The 22,211-nt window shown below is 40.9% G+C and overlaps 2 protein-coding genes across 5 annotated transcripts in view; one reads left to right on the top strand and one right to left on the bottom strand.

The window, feature by feature from the left end:
- The window catches only part of ABRAXAS1 (abraxas 1, BRCA1 A complex subunit), a 257,244-nt gene that overhangs the window by 159,454 nt on the left and 75,579 nt on the right, over positions 1 to 22,211 (top strand). The window lies entirely within an intron of this gene.
- Positions 1 to 22,211, bottom strand: part of GPAT3 (glycerol-3-phosphate acyltransferase 3) — a 69,864-nt gene that overhangs the window by 29,563 nt on the left and 18,090 nt on the right. For all 4 annotated transcript variants that reach the window (XM_055588969.1, XM_055588971.1, XM_055588970.1 and 1 more), the window contains exon 4: positions 2,642 to 2,912. In XM_055588969.1, the coding sequence (XP_055444944.1) occupies positions 2,642 to 2,912 (271 nt within the window). The remainder of the gene's footprint in view (positions 1 to 2,641; positions 2,913 to 22,211) is intronic.

Genomic DNA, 22,211 nt, shown 5'->3' with positions numbered 1-22,211 from the left:
TTCGGCACATTCACAGAGTTATACCACCATCAACGCAATCAATTTTAGCACAATCTGTGTTTTAAATGCTCACTTTGTAGAAACTACTTTTTTTTAATTGGAGTATAATTGCTTTACAATGTTGTGCTGGTTTCTGCTGTACAACAATGTGAATCAGCTCTAAGTACACATATATCCCCTCTTGAGCCTCTCTCCCAGTCCCCGACGCCCATCCCACCCCTCTAGGCCATCACAGAGCATCAAACTGAGCTCCCTGTGCTACAGAGCAGCTTCCCACTAGCTAGCTATTCTATAAACTATGTCAACATTGCTCTCTCAATTTGTCCCACTCTCTCCTTCCCCCACTGTGTCCACAAGTCCTTCAAACTGCTTCTTCTAAAAAGTACTTGCAAAGGAATTCTTTCACATGAAGAGTACGTACTAAGAGGAGGAGCTTCAATTCTGCCATTTTCTTCTTTTATTGGGTGCTTACATTACTGGATTATCCTAAATCTGTGGTTTATTTGCAAGAATCTTGTATGTCATGTACCTATTTTACGAGTATAAATTTAAACTAGATAGCAGAATCATATCACTATTTGGTGGGCTCCTCCAGCAAGTGGAAGCTAACCAACATGGGAGAGAATCTCAAGTGCCCTGGACTGTAAAATCCTCAGTCTTTCTTCAGGTTGCTTGGATACAGTGCCTGACTAATGGACCAAGTGAAGATATAAGAGCTCATCTATATATTACTCAACTTTACTGAAATTTCATTTCCTTATAAGAATAAAATAATATCAATGGAAGGTGCTAATTATAAACAGACTAGAAACTTCCAATACATAAAAGTTGAACTTTTTTTTTTTTTGGTTGTGCTGGGTCTTCTTTGATGCGCGGGTTTACTCTAGTTGTGATACGCAGGCTCCTCACTGCAGTAGCTTCTCGTTGCAGAACATGGGCTCCTGGGTGCACATAGGCTTTAGTCGTTGGCGTATATGGGCTAAGCAGATGCAGGTCCCCAGCTCTAGAGCACAGGCTCAGTAGCTGTGGCTCAAGGGCTTAGTTCCTCCAAAGCATGTGGGATCCTCGTGGCTCAGGGATCGAACCTATGTCTCCTGCACTGGCAGGTGGATTCTTCACCACTGAGCTACCAGGGAAGCTCAAAGCAGAACCATTTCCTTTTTCCACACCAAACCCCACTTTGGGAACACTGACTTAATGTTCAAGCAAGTATGTTCGAGTTTCACTCTGTTATCACGGCTGAAATGATTCCCCAAAGATACCCCCACCATCTAATTTTTCTTTCTCCCTTCCCCTCCCTCCTACCCCCACCATCTAGACACTGGCAACATGAGGACAAGAAAAGAGAAACAGCTTGGTAGAAATGTGCCTTTGCCTACACTTAAGCAACCTCTTTCCTTGTAATAAATCCGAGTGAGGCAAGGATAGGCCACCCTAGGGGTGGTAAAGACATTTCAACTCACGTGCCAATTTTAGTTGGCTGGTAGCAACTGCCTGGAAAGCCCTATTGGGAGCACACCAAGGCTACATCTAGGGGAATGAAGCAAGATCATCAGCAACATGTCATGCCTGGCAGCCGCATTTCTACCTGTTACCATCACACTAAAGAGATCTCAGCCACTTCCTCCCGCTGCCCAGCTTGTCCTGCTTCATCACTTTTTCTACTTATGCTCCACGCTGTGGCTCCAGTAAACTGGGCTTTGAGGCTAACTCCTCATAAGGAGGCACACTAACTTAGAACCAAAGTGGACCCAACTGGTGAACTTTTAATATAAAAAAAGAGAGATCGAAGTGGAACAAATTCTCTCTCCCATGTGGCAACCACTCTCAGGAATTTTTTCCTCTCCTGTGCAGTTATGAACCGCTGCAGACCAGGGAAGAGAGGCAGTCACAGTTTGGATGATACTCTGGTGGACACGAAAATGTACCTATTTTCCCTTCTTTTTTCTAACTTCCCTTTTCTATCCATCCTCGGGGCTTCCCGGGTGGCTCAGTGGAGACATGGGTTCGATCCCTGGGTCGGGAAGATGCCCTGGAGGAGGAAATGGCAACCCACTCCAGTAATCTTGCCTGGGAAATCCCAGGAACAGAGGAGCCTGGCAGGCTATAGTCCATGGGGTCGCAAAAGTGGGACACAACTTTGCGACTCAACAACAATGAAAATCCATCCTCAAATTATCTATGACTAAAAAAGTGACATGGATCCAGATGGATATATACTGGATTCTGAATATATACTTTCATCTGGGGAAGATATGAGAGAAGAGATAATATGTCTTTGTGGAGGTCACATTCAATGGTGTTTTCTACTAATAAACGGGAAGGGGTGGGATTACTGCCATTAATATACTCTCGTGTGATCACTACATACATAATTTAAAAAAAAAAAGCTGGGGGACTTCCCTGATGGTCCGGCAGTTAAGACTTCGCTTTCCAATGCAGGGTGTGCAGGTTCCATCCCTGGTCAGGAAGCTAATATCCCACATGCCCCATGGTCAAAAAAAAAAAAACAACCCATAAAGTAGAAGCAATATTGTAACAAATTCCATAAAGACTTTAAAATGGTACACCTCAAAAAAAAAAATCCTAAGTACATAAAACGAAAGCTGGACTAGCTGTAGTTGCCAGCGGGGAGACGCACCTCAGAGGCAGGAGAACACAGTAGCGCACGATGACGCCCAGCACCCACACCGTGGTGAGCCGCGGACTGACGTACTGGAAATTCACATTGGTCCTTGTGAGGAGGTTCCATGACACTAGCTCCTCTGAGGAGAACCTCTGGGTCACTTCGTCTTCCACAATGGCTTCCAACCCCTTCTTGGAGAAATAAAACACGTCAGACAGCTCAAAGTCCCTTCCTCGCAGACCAGACAGCCCTTTTTCCATGGGTGACTCATCTCTTTGGATAATACCTTAAAAGAAAGCATCAGGACATGAGAAAACACCATCGGACAGAAGAACAAGTGATCAAAAAGGCTACTTTATGCAGAAGACAAATACATCTACTGGGTAACATGAAGCAGATTTCAGAAATAAAGGACGAGCAACTGCAGTGAGAAACGAGGTAAAATCACTGAGTCGGCGTGAAATGGCTTCTATCCGATGATTTCAGTTCATTACAGAGGAATCTCGTCCTCAGTATCCCTCTTGCTTGCATTCATCCCTATGTATCATCAGCAAAAGAACTCACAGAAACAAATTCTCCCCCGAGTATAGACCTAGATCACGTAGAAACAAAGGTTTATATTTCCCCCAGTGAAAAACTATAAAGCCAGAAAGTAAGCAAAGTTCATGGACTGAATTCAAAGAAACAACATAAATAGTTAATAAATATTCAATGCCTTTTTTAGTCATCAAAGAAATGTGAATCAGACACAGTGGCCTATTCACATGATCAAATCAGCAGCATGTTTGTTTAATGATAAAATTCAGACAGAAATGACACAGGTATTCTCATACTCAATTTGTATGAGGATGGAACTGGATTATTTTCAGTGAATCATGATGTCAGTCTGTCCTATGACTTGTGCCGCTTAACTCTGAACACTTGGTTTAAGGTAGTCAGTTAAGGAGCAATCTTGTCAAAATCTGTTTGGCATAAAGAGACTAAAAATAGTTTTGCTGATGATTATAATTCCAATTCTAGGAAACTGTGACAAGAAAATAATCAGAAATGCAGGCAAGAGTGTTTACTGTAGCATTTTCCATTATAATCGATCCAGACAACGCAATATAGTGCATCCTTTAAAAACAAAAAACAAAAAACCTATAATGTTAAGTGAAAAAAGTCAGGATCTAAAACTCTGGTTTACTCAACTCTATGAAATATATATACAGTAAAAATGTCAAGAAGAAAAAATTAAGAGGTTACTCTGGGCTGTTAGGTTTCCCTCTTTATACTGTTAATTGTACTTTCCATAAAGAAAATAATTCAAAGATTTTTCAAAGTAGTGTAAGTTTGATAAATCAAAAAATGACTAATACCACCCAGTTCTAACCACATAATAAAAATAATAAATGAGAAGATCTTCAAAGAATAAAAAGCAGCTGCATACACTGTGACATGGCTATCCATCTGTCCCTATGGGGCGTATCACAAACAAATTTACATCCAACTTTAATTAGAAAAGTCAAGAATTAAGATGTTAAATTCCCTCAAAGAAGTTCGCCTTTGATTTCCTCCCTTTTCCATTTCCTAGGAAATCAATGAGGACAGTGGAGGGAGCTTCGTTATCTACCTGCTGGAGAACTTGGATGTATATCCAAAGAAGCAGCTATAATATACCCATTTTCTTTTTTCTGAAAGAACTGCAGCATAATGGAGTAGAAAATAAAGAGGACGTGAAGTCCAAAGTCCAATTCTATTAGGACAACCACCAGGTAGCTCTATGTCCAGGTGTAACTGATAAGTCACCTAACTTGGTGTCCTCCTTTATAAAATGGGGATGGAGAGCGGTTGGGAAAGTGTTTAGTATCCTTACAAAGATTAAAGTTTTCTGATTTTACTTTTGGGATTTGGGGTGGGTTTTCTTTCAATTTTGCCCAAAGCAAAGCTAATACCTAACCACCTTAAGAATGAGAGCACTAAAGTAAGTCCTTGAATGATCATTAGATTATCTTCTTAGTGCAGTCCAACTAGTTTAATCTTTCTTCATCTCTGCAAAGGGTTTAATCAGTATTAGAGAATAAGCCAGCGTTCTACTGAATTACCCTCATGTTCTGCAGGTACTGCAGTACCACTCAGAACGGGTTACTCTATCCAATATGGCCAACATTTAGCAGTACAAGAGTTTCATTATTTACCAATGTACAGATTTTTTTAAGTCTAGAGGGGAGAGGTGACCAGTTACTTGGGAAATCGCTGAATGAAACACACTGGAGACAGGAGTGTGTGTGTGCTTAGTCGCTCAGTCATTTCTGACTCTTTGTGACCCCATGGACTGTAGCCCACCAGGCTCCTCTGTCCACGGGGATTCTCCAGGCAAGAATACTGGAACAAGTTGCCTTTTCCTTCTCCAGGGGATCTTCCAGATCCAGGGATCGAACCCAGGTCTCTGCATTGCAGGCAGATTCTTTATCATCTGAGCCACCAGCCCTTCTAAAAATAAGCTTTTTCAGAGGACTTCCCGGGTAGGGCTAGTGGTAAAGAATTCACCTGCCAATGCAGGAGACACAGGTTTGATACCTGGGCCAGGAAGATCTCACTGACAAGGAGCAACTAAGTCTTTGTTGCACAACTATTCAGCCTGTGCTCTAGAGCCCAGGAGCTGCAACTCCTGAGCCCACGTGCAAACTACTAAAGCCTGCATGCCCTAGAGGCTGTGCTCCACAAGAGAAGCCACCGAAATGAGAAGCCCACACACTGCATCTGGAGTGTAGCCCCCACTCCTGCAACCAGAGAAAAGACTGCGCAGCAACGAAGAGCCAGCACAGCCAAAACTAAATAAGTAAACAAATAATTTTTTTCATTAACTAAACATTTACTGACTTAGATCATTTTTAAACATAAGAAACAGATAATTCACAGTAATACATGAAAGGTGATATTTTTAGAGTTTGCTTAATGCAAAACAACAGATACTATATTATTTAAGGATACATACATGTATGGGAGGGGGGGCTTCCCTGGTGGCTCAGCTGGTAAAGAATCCACCTGCAATGCAGGAGACCTGGGTTCGATCCCTGGGTTGGGAAGATCCCCTGGAGAAGGGAATGGCTACCCACTCCAGTATTCTGGCCTGGAGAATTCCATGGACTATATAGTCCATGGGGTCACAAACAGTCAGACACAACTGAGCTACTTTCACTTCATTTCACATGTATAGGGGAATTATGAAAATATGCATAAAAATAATAAACATCAAATCAGAGTAGTAGTTTCAGGGGTTGGCTGCTGCTGCTGCTGCTGCTAAGTCGCGTCAGTTGTGTCCGACTCTGTGCGACCCCATAGACGGAAGCCCACCAGGCTCCTCTGTCCCTGGGATTCTCCAGGCAAGAACACAGAAGTGGGTTGCCATTTCCTTCTCCAATGCATGAAAGTGAAAAGTGAAAGTGGGGAAAAAAAGAAAAAAGTGAAAGTGAAGTTGCTCAGTTGTGCCCGACTCTTAGCAGCCGCATGGACTGTAGCCTACCAGGCTCCTCCATCCATGGGATTTCCAGGCAAGAGTACTGGAGTGGGGTGCCATTGCAGGGCTATATAAATATGTATCAAACTAGCACAGATGTTTCAATATTGGGTTTTTATTGTCATTAAGGAAACCTCACTATTGTTAATAAATTAATCCTGATCCTTCAGAGTGACCCCAATTCTTAAATTGATAAAACCCTGATTCTAGGAGCTATTTCCTTTTGTTTTACAAGTTAACTTCAAAAAAGGAAAGCCACAAACATTTGAACTTTGTCCTTACACCAAATGCTTCAGCCAACCCGACAAGGTTCATGTTTGGGATGAAGATAAAATTACAACAACTATCTCCATCTAATGCAAGAGATGAATTGCACAAGCTTCCTGTGCCCCCTGCCTCGAGCAAGTCATTGGTACATAAATAATACCAGCTATGACAGGCCCATTAAAAAAAATGGAGGCTTAAGTTAAAACCATCTCAAATATAATTAACTCTAAATTAGCTGAGTCAACCCTTGGAATAACTGCCCATTTATAAGTCATGCTCGTTTTTCCATCTTGCAGCTGTAAAGTATGTTTTCTGGGTCAGCGATTACTACAGAAAATCAGGGTCTACTACACATCAGAAGTGGATATAACCGGCTTATGTACAGAAACTGATCCTTAACCTACCAATGGGCTATATTCCAAACGTCAGAAACTCAGAGTTTAAAACACTCTCTCATGGAAACTTTGTGTGAATTAGTCTGTTTGAGCTGGAATCCTATACAAGCCAAGTCTACTTAACTCAAAATATACTTGATCACAGATCATGCAGTACCAGTACCATGAAATTGGTACTTGGAGTACTTTGGCCTCCAGTACTTTGGCCACCTGATGCGAAGACTGACTTATTGAAAAAGACTCTGATGCTGGGAAAGACTGAAGTCAGGAGGAGAAGGGGACAACAGAGGATGAGATGGTTGGATGGCATCACAGACTCAATGGACATGAGTTTGAGCAAGCTCTGGGAGTTGATGATGGACAGGGAAGCCTGACATGCTGCAGTCCATGGGGTCACAAAGAGTCGGACACAACTGAGAGATTTAACTGAACTGAACCATGAAATAGAAATTTCCTTTAGCACTATTTCCACAAGAAATTTAAAAATTAAATCTAGTTTGGAATTAACAAAAATAAATTCCTCATCCTGTAGAGACTTAGAGGAGGCAACAGGAGGACTTTCTGGGGCACGGGTAATGTTCCATTTCTTGATCTAGATAAGAGGTTCATGGATACATTTATTTTGGGAAATACATCAAGTTGTACAGTTATAATTTTGCACCCTTGTCTGTGTATATTATGCTTCAATTTTTTAAGAAAAATCATACTTGAGACCTGCTGCACAGTATGGCCTATGGTTAACAATACTGTAACGTACACTTTAAATTTTGTTAATAAGGTAGATCTTATGTTGAGTGTTTCCACAACTATGGGAAAAAAGGAATCGAAGGAGACAGTATCTGTTAATCCTCTATTTTCATGATTTATCTATTACAGGGCTAAGTAAATACTACTTCCCTTTAAAAAAAAGTTTACTCTGTATTTGTGTGTATGTATTCAGTCGTTCAGTCATGTCTGACTCTTTGCGAGCCAAGCCCACCAGGCTCCTCTATCCACAGGATTTTCCTAGCAATAATACTGGAGTGGGTTGCCATTCCATTCTCCAGGGGATCTTCCTGACCCAGGTAGCAAACCCACACCTCCTGAATTGCAGGCAGATTCTTTTACCACTGAGCCACTGGGGAAGCCCTTTACTCTATAGCCCCCTACCCAATTATTAAGCTATTGGGCAGGAAGGAGTCTATCTGTCTCAGTACCAAATCCTGGTAACAAGGTTGTTTTTCTGCTATGAGGAGCTGCTCTGAAGGGCTCTGGTCTCAGCAAGGAAGCCGGTCCTACATTCTTCCCTCCTCTGCCCCAATATCCTTTCTGATCCATAAATGCAATCTGCTTGATTAAAGAGACCAAGGTAAAGTAGCTGTAAAAACTAACTATATGCCGTTGGGTTTTGGAGAGTGGGGTGAATCAGAGATGCTGGGATTAAAGAGCAGAAATATTCAGTGCCAAGCTCTGGAGAGATAAGACCCATGCTTAGTCATTTAGGCGTAGTTCAAGGTCCTGATGCAATGCTAGCAGGGCAAGGCCAAGGTTTCCTGAAGAGACCACTGAGTCTGTCCTCGTGCGTCTCCAGTTCATTAATCATCACAGATATTAACACATTAACCAGTGCACCAACTATGCAGTCACGCAACTGCACAGCTTTCTAGTCCACTTTTTGTCACCTTTTTTCAAAATAATTTATCTGTAATATGACAAGGCTAAGCATGAGACATACCACGTGCAAAAAATTCACTGGGCTGTTAGTCAAAATACAATTTCCAGCACATAATTTAGACGATTTGACTGTGCTTTATCATAGCAAATTCTTTGTGCTCCTGATGACAACTGCTTTCTTTCTTAAGTACCTTTTAAAATCCAGTTTACTGTTATCAACTTAGTTAAGTATAATAATGGTACCTGGATTATAGTTTTTAAAAGTGAAGTTTTTGAGGTGCATGCATACTAAGGTACTTAGAGGTAAAATGACATAGTATCTAGATTAGTTTTAAAATACTTTCGTAAAAAAAGATAAAATAAAATACTTCTATAGAAGGACATTCACTAAGGTGAGAATACAGTGTTTTTGATTGTTTATCTGTATTCGCTGATTTTCTACATTGCTTGCATATTGCATTTCTAATTAAACTTTTAATGGAAAAAAAAAAAAAAACTTCCACAAAGGAAAAACTGAAAAAAAAGGATAGATGAAACAAATCCTTGTTGAATTTGGGTGATGGCTATAATGGGATTAATTGTACTATTCTCTTTACTTTTAAAAAATGAATACTAGATATATATATTTTTTAATGTGTCTAAAAACTCATTTGAAAAGTCAATTTAGCTGGGACTCAATTTCCTCATCTAAATCAAAAGCACTCGTTCATTTGCTTATTCAGTTATTACAGAGAGAGTGCCAGGCCAGGAACTAAAATATACAGAAAGGAGAGGAAAAAAAAAATAGAACTAACTCAGTAGTTCGCAACCTTGGCTGCACATTAGACTATCTTTGGTATCTATAAAAATACAGATGTGAGTACATGCTCAGTCACTTCGGTCGTGTCCAACTCTTTGTGACCTATGGACTGTAGCCTACAGGCTCCTCTGTCCATGGGATTCTCCAGGCAAGAATACTGGAGTGGGCTGCCATACCCTCCTCCAGAAAAATACAGACACAAGGGTCCAATCCTAAATCTAATAAACTAATTTTCTGGACTTCCTTGGCGGTCCAATGCAGGGGGCACAGGTTTGATCCCTGGTCAGGGAACTAGGACCCAACGTGCCATGTGATGAGGCCAAAAAAAATAAAATAAAATAACTACCTTTTAAAAAATACATAGGAATAGACAAAAAATTATAAGGAAAGCCATCAAAATATTAGGTCTTTTCTGAGTAACAGGATTTCATGTGGGGGATTTTTTTAAATTTTCTTATTTATACATTTTCCATGTCTAATTTTTCAATTAAGCATATGGATCATTTTACATGGGCTTCCCAGGTGGCTCAGTGGTAAAGAATCTGCCTGACAATGCATGTTCGATCTCTGGGTAGAAAAGATCACCCGGAGGCAACCCACTCAAATATTCTTGCTTAGAGAATCCCATGGACAGAGGATCCTGGCAGGCTACAGTCCACGGGGTCACAGAGTCAGACACAAGTGAGCAAACACATCATTTTACATAGTGAGAGAAAAGTACTTATAATGATGTTTTTAATAAAATGATGTTTTTAATAAAATGCTGTTTTTAAAAAAAACAAAACGAGATATGTATTACTACTTACCCACCACAATGGCTATAATTTAAAAAGCCCAAAATACCAAGCACTCAAGAGATTATGGAACTCAGGCCCAGCTCTGAGAGTGCACAACCATCTTGGAATACCACTTAGCAGTTTTCAACAGTTAAAACACACTTGCTTACCCTATGACCCGGCAATCTTGCTATAAGGTGTGTACAAAAAACCAAGTAAATAGGTTCACAACAATGGTCACAGCAGCTTTATTCCTAATAGCTAAAAACTGTAAAATACCCAAATCTCAATCAATACAATAATAGGTAAGCAAATTAGTATGTATTTGTATGCAAAGAAAGGTGCGCGTGCCAAGTCGCTTCAGTCATGTCTGACTCTTTGTGAACCCATGGACTGTAGCCCGCCAGGCTCCTGTGTCCATGGGATTCTTCAGGCAAGAATACTGGAGTGGGCTGCTGTGCCCTCCTCCTCCAGGGGATCTTCCTGACCCAGGGATGGAGCCAGCGTCTCTTAAGTCTCCTGCATTTGCAATGACAGATGGGTTCTTTAAAAATGAGGGCCACGTGGGAAACCCCATATAAAGAAATAGTCCACAGCAATTTAAAAAAAAAAACAACCCACTGATTCATGCCATGGAGAAATTGCACAAACATTATGCTGGGTGAAAAAACGGATACAAAACAGTCCGAACAGTATGATTCCATTTATGTGAATTTCAATAAATGGGAAAAACTAAATGATGATGACAGAAATCAAGAGAGGTTACAGCAGGGACTGAGGGATGAGTGATGTCTCCTAGAGTGGGGCCTGCAAGAACCTTGAGATGATGAATACTACTTTTAGTTGAATCTGGGGGGTAGTCACATTGGTCTACAAACATGTAAAAATTCATCTTGTTGAACAGCTGGTATTTGTACAGTTTAATGTATCCTAATTATGCCTCAGGGTTTTTTTGTTTTTTTTTTTAAGAGTCTTCACAGGGACTTCTCTGGTGGTCCAGCAGTTAAGACTCCATGCTCCCAACTCAGGGGACATGGGTTCAATCCCTGGTCAAGGAATTAAGATCCCACATGCTGTATGGTACATGGTGTGGCCAAAAACAAAAAGTCTCCACAGCTTTCAGCTTTTAGCCTCTCAATTAGAGGCTCTAGACAATCACACCTACACTTCCCATGGATATTTTTGTCTTCTTTCCTGAACTAAAAGACAGCTGACATTTATTGAATGCTTCCTGATGCCAGACTGTGTGCTAAACCCTTGACACATGCACTGACGGAATCCTGGGAGGTACTGTCTATTATCCCCATTTTGCAGATGAGGAAATTAAGACTCAGAGTGATTAACTTGCCCAAGGCCATGGGGAGAAAGAGGAACAGAACCAGGATTTAAAAACCAAGCTTGTGACTCGGAAACCAAATGTTCCCTCATATCCTAAGTTTCCAAATTCCATGTTACTCTGTCCAACACTTGATCGTTCACAAACCTCAAAGACATAATTAAGATCGTCCCCCATCAACTCCACATCAGCTAGTTTTTCCTTGCTAAACAGAAGCCCTACTCGAGTAGCAGTTCTTCCTAATATCTCTTCTACCTCTGAAGAAAGAAATGAACTTTGATACGGGAAAATCTATAAGTTAGCACCATCTGCCATTAATCTGGACACACACTTGTCACTAACTGAACTAGGCTCAATCATCTTTCCCAGGAAGCCTGAATTCAAGTTAATGTTTTGTTGTTGCTTTTTTTAACAGGGGCAGGAATCTTTACAGATTAGAGCACATCTATTTAGGTCTTCCCACTACAAGTCCAACAAAGAACAGCCCCTGGGCAGTGGTCTATTTAATACTCCCTTGGTTTGTAGTTCGGCCAGACTCAAGTTCTCTGAGGAGGCTGTTCTGTCCAGTTTATGACTCAGCACACAGATGTCCTCCCTGTATCTTTCCTCTTCAAGTCCTCTCTGAGGCAGAGGCAGCTGCCCCATGTATCTTGCAGATCAGTCAAGGTTTAGAAAGGATAATCATCTCTGATGCTTATTGCTGTTGCTAAGGCATATTCTAAAATTGTCTACATCTGTTATATTAACGAGGTATAGTAACCTGTACTGTCACCCAGCCAAGTTTTGTAGAAAATAGCCTCTATCTCTTTTGGTCCCAATAAATAACCTGCTATATCCTCAGCCATGACTGTACAATGAATTCAAGGTCTCTGAGCCAAAGACAGAATACCCGTGCCATTAACAAGGGTAAGCCTCAGTTTCCTCACCTGCATAGACCCTTCGAAGCTCCCACATTTACTTTTGAGTATTATTTTTCTTAAAGAGAGTCTCCAAACTGTCTTAAGCATCAGGCCCCCACAAAACCTGGATTGGCCCCCACATCTGAATCACATTATTATTTTGTTGCTACAAGCACAGATCTATGTTAACACACTTACTCTACAACCTAAAACAGTTGTGCGTGCTCAATCACTTCAGTCAGGTCCGACTCTGTGACCCCATAGACTGTAGCCTGCCAGGTTCCTCTGTCTATGGGATTTTCCTGGCAAGAAAACTGGAGTAGGTTGCCATGTCCTCCTCCAGGGGATCTTCCCGACCCAGGGATCGAACCCACATCTCCTGCATTACAGACAGAGTTTTTGCTGCTGCGGAGTTTTTCCCACCAGGGAAGCCCCTTAAAATGGTTTAGAAGAAGAAATACTTAGGATTGAGAGAACCACATTATTACCAATAAGTATTAGAACACTGAGATTTCATACACATTAACATCTTTCTCTTCAGTTCAGTTCAGTTGCTCAGTTGTGTCCGACTCTTTGTGACCCCATGAATTGCAGCACACCAGGCCTCCCTGTCCATCACCAGCTCCCGGAGTTCACTCAAACTCACGTCCATTGAGTTGGTGATGCCATCCAGCCATCTCATCCTCTGTCGTCCCCTTCTCCTCCTGCCCCCAATCCCTCCCAGCATCAGAGTCTTTTCCAATGAGTCAACTCTTTGCATGAGGTGGCCAAAGTACTGGAGTTTCAGCTTCAACATCAGTCCTTCCAAAGAACACCCAGGACTGATCTCCTTTAGAATGGACTGGTTGGATCTCCTTGCAGTCCAAGGGACTCTCAAGAGTCTTCTCCAACACCACAGTTCAAAAGCATCCATTCTTCGGCACTCAGCTTTCTTCACAGTCCAACTCTCACATCCATACATGACTACTGGAAAAACCATAGCCTTGACTAGACGGACCTTTGTTGGCAAAGTAACGTCTCTGCTTTTGAATATTCTATCTAGGTTGGTCATAACTTTCCTTCCAAGGAGTAAGCGTCTTTTAATTTCGTGGCTGCAGTCACCATCTGCAGTGATTTTGGAGCCCAGAAAAATAAAATCTGCCACTGTTTCCCCTGTTTCCCCATCTATTTCCCATGAAGTGATGGGACCAGATGCCGTGATCTTAGTTTTCTGACCTATTATTGATATTTTATCTATCTGATGGTCAAATTAACAGATGTACTTTTAAGAGGAGGAGTTGCCGTTTGCTCAGTCATTTGGATGTTGTTTTAAGGTCTGAAGTTTCTGTCTTGTTGGAAATGGAGAGATTGGTAAAGATAAAAAGCAAAAATGTGAAAACAATGCTAACTGAAAACAAAATCACTACACAGAAGTTTCACAAGTGTCCCTGCTTTAGAACTAGATTCATGTGTACCATAAAATAAAACCATAAAAAGAAAAGGGGGCAAGGAATTTCCTGGTGGTCCAGTGATTAGGACTTGGCACTTTCACAGCCAAGCACCTGGGTTCAATCCCTGGTGGGGGATCTAAGATTCCACATAGATACTTCAAGCTGCACGGCCAAAAAAAAAAGGGGTGGACAAAATCAGAACTTATCATGAAGCTACCACTATCATATACATGATATGTGCTAAAAATAAGTGCTGACTTAGCACTTCTTCTGGTTTCCTAAGTGCTACTCTATCACGATGGCCTAGTTTTTTTAAAAAGCATTAGAGTTATGAAATTATGCTCCTGTAGTAACGTTTCCCCAGTTGGCACATTTAAGAGTTACATTCAACTTTTTTTTTCTTTTTTACATAAAAAGGGTAAAGTTTACTTTAAACACCTATATATCCCATCAGTTAATCCAAGCAAGAAAAATAAGGACAGGGGAGAAAGTCACATAAGTATGAAATAAGAATTTACAAAGATGAAATTAGAAACTAGAGAAGCCTGTACATGGAAACAAGAAGCCTTGCACCACAACTAAAGAAGCCCCCATGTGATGCAAATAGAGGAAGCCTACACGCAGCAAGGAACACCCAACACAGCCAAAAAAGAGGAAAAAAAGAAATATAAACAGAAAGTATAAAAGGAATAAGAAACAACTTTGCACAAAGTCCTGGAAAATTCAATAAGCTGAGCAAAAGTGTTGGCTTTCTAACTAAAAAAAAAAAAAATTACTAATACTGACACCAAGAGATGAATGCTCTAAAGAGAACCATTTGCACAAATGAAATAATGTGGGAGTAAAGAAACTTTATCAGTCCCAGACCCAAACTGTTTTTACAAGGAATTCTACCAAACCTTTAAATCTGAGAAGAAAGGGGACAAGGGAAAGAAGGGAAGGAGGGGGAAAAAGTAAGTTGGTATGTAATACATTAACCTCAAGTATAAGGATCAATTGCAAGAAGTCCTAACTTCAATTTTGGCAGACAGTTTCTAGCACATCATGGTCAAGCAATGTTTAGTCCATAAACTCAAAGATGACTCAGATATTATGCTATTAATGTAATTTACCAAAATATCCCTAACGGGAGGGAATGTATATTCATCACCAAACATGCTGAAAAAACATTAAAACTTCAACATTTGTTCTTGACTTACAAAACAAGCATCAAGAAGTATTTACCATAAGATGGAAAACTAGATCAAGCCCAACCTGATGCTTACTGGGAAGACACTGGAGGCCTGTCTCCAGTAGGCATGACAACTAACAGCACTGCTAGTCAACACTGTACTGAAGCAGCAGCCAGCACCATTAGACCAGGGAAAGAAAGGAAGTATAAACTGGAAAAGAGCGACTTTGCTGGCAGTCCAGTGGTTAAGACTCCACACTGCCACTGCGGGGGCACAGGTCTGATCCCCAGTCAGGGAACTAAGACCCAACATGCTGTGTGATGCAATCAAAAAAAAAAAGAAAGAAAGAAAATAAACTGGAAAAGAAATAAAATACAGACTAACGTTGAATAATAGGTGGCAAAACTATCACTATTTGACAATAAAATTACTGCATACCTGGGGGAAAGAAACAAGGAAATATGAAAATCTACATACAGTAGGAGAATTCTTACTTGAGTATATTCTTCTGCCTTACTAAAATCAAAAGCTTTCCAATATACAAACAACAACCAGTTAGAAGATATGATGGAAGAAGATGCTCCATTTATAATATCAGCTAGAATTATAAACTTAAGAGGAAATGTACACTAAGGAAAACTTTCAAACACCTCTGGACGATTAAAAAAAAAAACAAACACCTAAACCAATGGAAAGATGTAATATCCTTGGAGAGGAAGACTCCACACTGATCATTTCAAACCACCCTCAGGAAATTTATAAATTTCACACAGTGCCAATAAAAACAGATGCTGGATTTCCTCTTGATCACAGACAAGCTAAATCTCAAGATCATATGGGTCAAAAGCAAGAATTATCAAGACAGTTTTCTGTAAGGAAAAGTGACCAAACAGCAATCCCTACCAGATATTAAAACAATCTGTTAAAAATGTCAATAATTAAAGCAACATACCCGTGCAAGAGAAGACAAGTAAATGTTACAGAACAGAAAGTTCAGAAATAGATCCAAAAATGTACTAGAACACAGGAAACTATGAAGGACGCATCGAAAATCAGTTGGGTAGAGATGGGCTTTTTAATAGGGAGTTGGCAACATCTGGATAGTCATCTGGACAAACAGACCAGAATAAATGAATCAAAGATTTAAGTTTTTTTAAAGCCATAAAAGTAATCAAAGAAAACATTAGGTAAATTCCCTTAGGACTTGGCAGAGGGGGGAAAAAATCTTTCTACTACAAAACTCAAAATTCAGACGCTATAAAAAGAAAATACTGATAAGTTTGACTACATAAAGATGAAAAATATTCGTAATGTAAGACACATGATAAGCAAAGGACAAAACACAAACTGCAAACTGAAAGCAGCACTTTTATCTCCACAGAGACAAAAGCTAACCACTTGAATGCATGAGAAGAGCCTAGATGTCAAGGTGAAACAGAAATCAAGAGAAATAGAAAAGTGGCCAAAAAAAAGAAAAATGACCAAAGATGGGAGTAGACAGTTCCCAGAAAAACAAATACAAATAGCCCTTAAAAACATAAAACAAGTACCAAATCACACTCTCTATAAAAGAAATGCAAATTAAGACTAAAGGGTTTCAGGACTTCCCTAGTGGTCTAGTGGCTAAGACCTCGCCCTCCCAATGCAGGGGGCCCTGGTTGGATCCCTGGTCAGGGAACCAGATCCCACATGCCTCAACTAAACGTCTTGCAGGCTGCAACAGAGATCAAAGATGCGCGTGCTGCAACTAAGACTCCTTGCAGTCAGTCAAATAAATTAATTAATTAAAATTAAGGGGGGAAAAGTATCAGTGGGCAGAGAAATACAGAGAGAAAATATAAAGTCAGAACCCCCTCTCCTCTGAATTTCGACTCTCTCTGCTCCTATTCTCTTCCCTGGTGAATCCTTATTTGGTTCATTTATCTCTTCCTGCTCCTTTTCCATTTTTTCTTTTTTCTCTAGCCTCAATAAAATGTCTTTCACTAAGTGAGTTCACTCGGTCCACCATTTCAACTTCCACCCTCTGCAAATAACTCCCAAACGCGCAACTCTAGTCCTGACTTCTACCCCATGGCTCACATTTTATAATATATGGCTGCCCAGACCATCTACCTCCGCACCAGCCTCATGGCTCTGGTTCAAAGCCCCTTTACCTTCCAGAATGGCTTTCCATCTACCACCATCCTTTCTCCACTTCCCCCACCCTCTTCCTGTCTAGCCCCACTTCCACAAAGCTACCAGATTTGTTCTGAATTTAATTAAATAATCCCCTGGCCTGGCATTCAAGATCTTTCAGAACTGAAACCCAATCTCGATTCTTTCCACCTCCAACTTATCTTCCCTCATCCTAGCTCCAGCCAGGCTAGGCCCCTAGTTCTTAGGCCCCTAATACCTCTTAGACTCTCCTACACTTCTGTCTTTGCTTACAATTTCTTCCACCTGATACTCTTTTTTCCCAAAAGAACTCAAAATTCTTCACATCAGCGGAACTCCATTTTCCCCTTTTCATTTTCCTTGAGCCCATAAACCACCAACCCCACTCATTATATGATGCAGGCGTTGTTTTAACTGATAATCTGCAAAGACAAGGAGGGGAAAGACTATATTTCATCAAACTTACAAAATATCACTTGTAAGTTTCTAAATCTAAATCAGTTCAGTAGTTCTGTTCAGTCATTCAGTCATGTCTGACTCTTTTTGACCCCATAGACTGAAGCACTGCCAGGCCTCCCTGTCCTTCACCAACTCCCGGAGCTTGCTCAAACTCATGTCCATCGAGTCAGTAACGCCATCCAACCATCTCATCCTCTGTCATCCCCTTCTCTTCCTGCCTTCAATCTTTCCCAGCATCAGAGTCTTTTCCAATGAGTCAATTTTTCGCATCAGGTGTCCAAAGTATTACAAGTTCAACTTCAGTATTTAAATCAGGCTTTTACTACAACTAAATCAGGCTTATACTAAAAGACACAACGGATGGCTTGCCCTGTGAAGATGAGGATGGGGACTTCCCTGGCGGTTCAGTGGTTAAGAATCCTCCTGCCAATGCAGGGGACACAAGTTTGATCCCTGATCCGGGAAGATCCCACATGCTGCAACTAAGCCCATGCGCCATAACTAACAAGCCTGCATTCTAGAGCCCATGAGTCGCAGCTACTGAAGCTGATGTGCCTAGAGCCCGTGCTCCACAAAGGAAGAAGCCACCGCAATCAGAAGCCCACGTACCGCAACTAGAGAGTAGCCCCCTGTCATCATCACAACTAAAGCAAGCTGACGCACAGCAACAAAGACCCAGCACAACCACAAATAAATAATAATTTAAAAAAAAAAAAAAAGATGAGGGTGAAATGGCAAAGCAATGTCCTGCCTTTAAAAAAAAAAAGAAAAGGATGTCGGCTCTTTTTGTTGATTAAAAAATGCCTGTTTTTCTCTTGCACAGGTACTCTGAGACGCAAGCTTCCCTACTAATTAGCGATCTTGGGCACAGGCTCGTTGAGAGGGGCATCAGAGGCTAAGCTGAGAACTGCCGTACTGGGATTTCACAATGCCTGCTGGTGTCACACACTCAGTAACTGTTGCAGAGGGTCATGTGGGTTGCCACTGACTGGCAAAAAAACTCACTGTGTGAACATGTGAGTCACTGAAAATGGGGACATTCATTTATTCAAGTATATCTGTGCAAATACTGTGGCAGAAGCAGGAAGAGGAAGGAAGGGGATTCAAGTTTGCATGAAACACTAACAGATACCAACTTAATAAACAAAAAGTTTACCACACTTAGGGGAAAAAATCAACAACACCAAGCCTCTACAAAGACTTGGAGTACTTTACATAGTCTACCAAGCGGGTGCACGCTATAAATCACACACAGCCAACATAATCTCCTTTCTTTCTTCCTTTCAAGGGATGGTCTCTGGAATTCATTATCAATTTCCATTTTGCTTAAACCAAGAGACCACTGGTTACAAAGGGATATCTGAAACCACCATCCATAACAATCTTTTCTCTTAGAACCTGAAGAAAGGTGTCATTTGCTATGTATTTGCACTGTCTCCAAAGTACAGTAAGTCCCCTACATAACTTTCAACTTGCGAACTTTCAAACAGGAACACGTGTTTGCAGGTCCATCCACGTAAGTTAGTTCTATTTGAGGAGATACAGGACCCAAATACAGAACAGTACAAGAAGAGTACAGCAGTGTTCAGAATGCAATCCAGTGCCACTGGGTCATCCAGGAGAAGAAAAAAATAGCTACTACCCAGATGGGAAAAAAGTGGACACAGTGACAGATTTTCTTTTCTGGGGCTCCAAAATTACTGCAGATGGTAACCATAGCCACGAAATTAGAAGATGCTTGCTCCTTGGAAGAAAAGCTATGACAAACCTAGACAGTGTATTAAAGAGCAGAGGCATCATTTTGCCGACAAAGGTCCATATAGTCAAAGCTACAGTTTTTCAAGTAGTCATATACAGATGTGAGAGTTGGACCATAAAGACGGCTGAGTGGTGACAAAGACATCATCACTTAGTGATGTCTCCAGGGTCACAGGAAGATGAACGTGGTCCTGGACTGGCCAAAAAGTTCATTTGGGTTTTTCTGTAACAGTGTATGGAAAAACCCAAATGAACTTTCTGCCAACCCAACAGAATGCATTTATTGACCCTGTTATTTGGGATTAAGATAGAAGCAAAAGTTCTGCTGAAATAAATGTTCTATTTTCCTGATTTCTACATGGTTCATATATCTATGATAGAGTAATTTGCCCTTTTCATTGTGAGTAATTTTCTATTAGTGTCTCGGTTATCAAGACTAAAAGCAGTAAGCCAGAAGTACTGGAAATGTACTTGCAGCTCTTGAGAAACATGGATGAGAAAACCTACCATGATTCCCATCATTATATCCCTCAGTAGTTCAGAAACGTACAAAATAGCCAATACTGATTATAAAATGGGAGGATTTTAGCCCCAGATATATAATCATGGAATGAATTATGTATTTATACCCATTTCAAGGCATCAATGGAGTAGAAGTATGGACACTGTAATCAGTTGTCAACTGACACTGCAGAGAAACCAACAGGCATTTGGAATAACAGGCATAGTTTCATTTTAACAACTAACATTTTAACATCTCATTCAATACACTGTCGACTTATATTTTGACTGACACACATTATTCATTGCTTTGGACATAACTAATCAGATTAAACAACAAATTCCACAACACTAAAGTGTCCATAAAACTTCATCATCAAATGAACCATTAATTCAATTAAAATGTCAGTATTAGGGTTTGGCATTTATGTACAGTAGCTTTGATCATAATGTTGAATAGTCTGAAAAGAGTCATTTCTTTAAAATCTCTGTTGATGTCTTGAGATTGAAATGTTATGAGTTTCCTAGGATGTGACAAAGCCAACACCCAGCAGAGGAGTTTCCATTTGTGCAAGAGTCACCTCAACCTTCAAAGGGAGAATCAGAAGTCATTGACCAGACAGGCTGGTAAGGAGGGCATGGATTAGGTAGGGAGTGGTGGCAAGGGGTTTTGAGTAGGAAAGACAAATTGAGATTCCTTTCCAGGCTGCCTTTGACTAGTGACTTGATCTGAAGCAAGTTACTTGAACTTCTTCATCTACAATTTTCTCATCCATAAAATGAGGATTAAGACAATGTTGTTGTTTAGTTGCTAAGTCGTGTCTGACTCTTTTGAGACCTCATGGACTGTAGCCCGCCAGGCTCTTCTGTCCATGGGATTATCCAAGCAAGAATACTAGAGTGGGTTGCCATTTCCTTCTCCAGGGGATCTTCCCGACCCAGGGATCGATTCCACGTCTTCTGCCTTGCAAAGTGGGTTCTTTTTACCACTGAGCCACATGGGAAGCCCTAACAAGACATTATCTTGACATAAGCAATGTAAATAAAGTTTGCACAATGGAGTCAGTGTTTAACAAAAATTATCATTATTATTGATAGGTTCTCACCTATAAGGCAGAAACAGAATGGAAAAGCTTTGGCGTTTTGATCAGGGTTTTCTCTGTGGTGTAGGGTGGCCAGAAGGGGTGTGGCGGGTGGGGAGGCTGGTTTTAGGAATGCTTCTAAAATAACAAGCTGCATTTTAAATTTGATGAGTCCCCAGTGAGATGTCCACCCCTCCCAGCAGTAAAGAGAACTCTAAATAAACAGGAGACGTGCTCTTGAGTTGACTGTCTTTATCATCTGATCCTACATTCTTTTCCCTCTCAAAGAGTCCTTGAGTCTTCGTTTACACCCAGCTTTTTCAAATCTCATAATTCTGAAATGCAGATCCCCTCTTCTAAACAACTGAGGGAATTGGGATAAAGAGAGCGAAATCACCAACGAGACTTCCAACAGCTGAGGATTTGTGGTTGTTTAGTCACTAAGTTGTTTCTGACTATTTTCTGACCCTGTGGACTACAGCCTGCCAGGTACTTCTGTCCATGGGATTTCCCAGGCAAGAACACTGGAATGGGTTGCCACTTCCTTCACCAGGGGATCATTCCAACCCAGGGAAGATCCCTTGTGTCAAACCTGTGTCTCCTGCATTGGCAGATTCTTTACCACTGAGCCACCCGGAAAACACAGTCCAACTCTGTGATTCCATGGACTGCAGCCCGCCAGGCTCCTCTGTCCATGGAATTTCCCAGGCAAGGAAACTGGAGTGGGTTGCCATTAGATTAAAAATCTGCTTAGATTAGGTACTTTTTTTTTTTTTAATGGCTGATTCTTATTGATGTTTGACAGAAAACAAGAAAATTCTGTAAAGCAAGTATCCTTCATTTAAAAAATAAATAATTTTTAAAAAATAAATTTTAAAAAAAACCTAATTTCACAGAAAATAGGGACAGGGCACAGGGCAAGTCATCCACTTTGTTACAGCTACATGAAAAGAAAAACAATCTTGAAAAATAATAGAGTATGTTTTATGGGCTAAAACATACTGGAAAAACTGGTTTCTTAGGCTAGGAGCCTTCCTCTCTGTGATGTATGGATCAAATTGCTCTTTTCCCACCCATCCCTCACCGCACAGTTAAGACCATTAGTCTGCTCTGACGTCCTGTCTTCTCTTTCCTGCCAAAACCACTCCATCCCGCTTACTCACTGTTGGCCAGAATAACATGCACAGTCATCTGCGTTCAGAGGTAAGAGAGTAAAGATTCCTCTAAAAGAGGAAGTCTATTTTCATCGGATGACGAGGTAAACTTTGAAGGAAGATTCCCTCCACTCGCCTCTCCCTTTCCTTGAAGAACCTGCCGCCTCCTCTCCCACCATCCAGTGACCCCGCTAACCCTGTGGTTTTCATGCCTTACCTCGCATACCATCTCCCCCCATACCAGTTGCCAT

Source organism: Bubalus kerabau, chromosome 7 (genome assembly GCF_029407905.1).
Source record: "Bubalus kerabau isolate K-KA32 ecotype Philippines breed swamp buffalo chromosome 7, PCC_UOA_SB_1v2, whole genome shotgun sequence".
Taxonomy (NCBI): Eukaryota; Metazoa; Chordata; class Mammalia; order Artiodactyla; family Bovidae; genus Bubalus; species Bubalus kerabau.
This window is presented reverse-complemented; position numbering and strand designations above follow the sequence as displayed.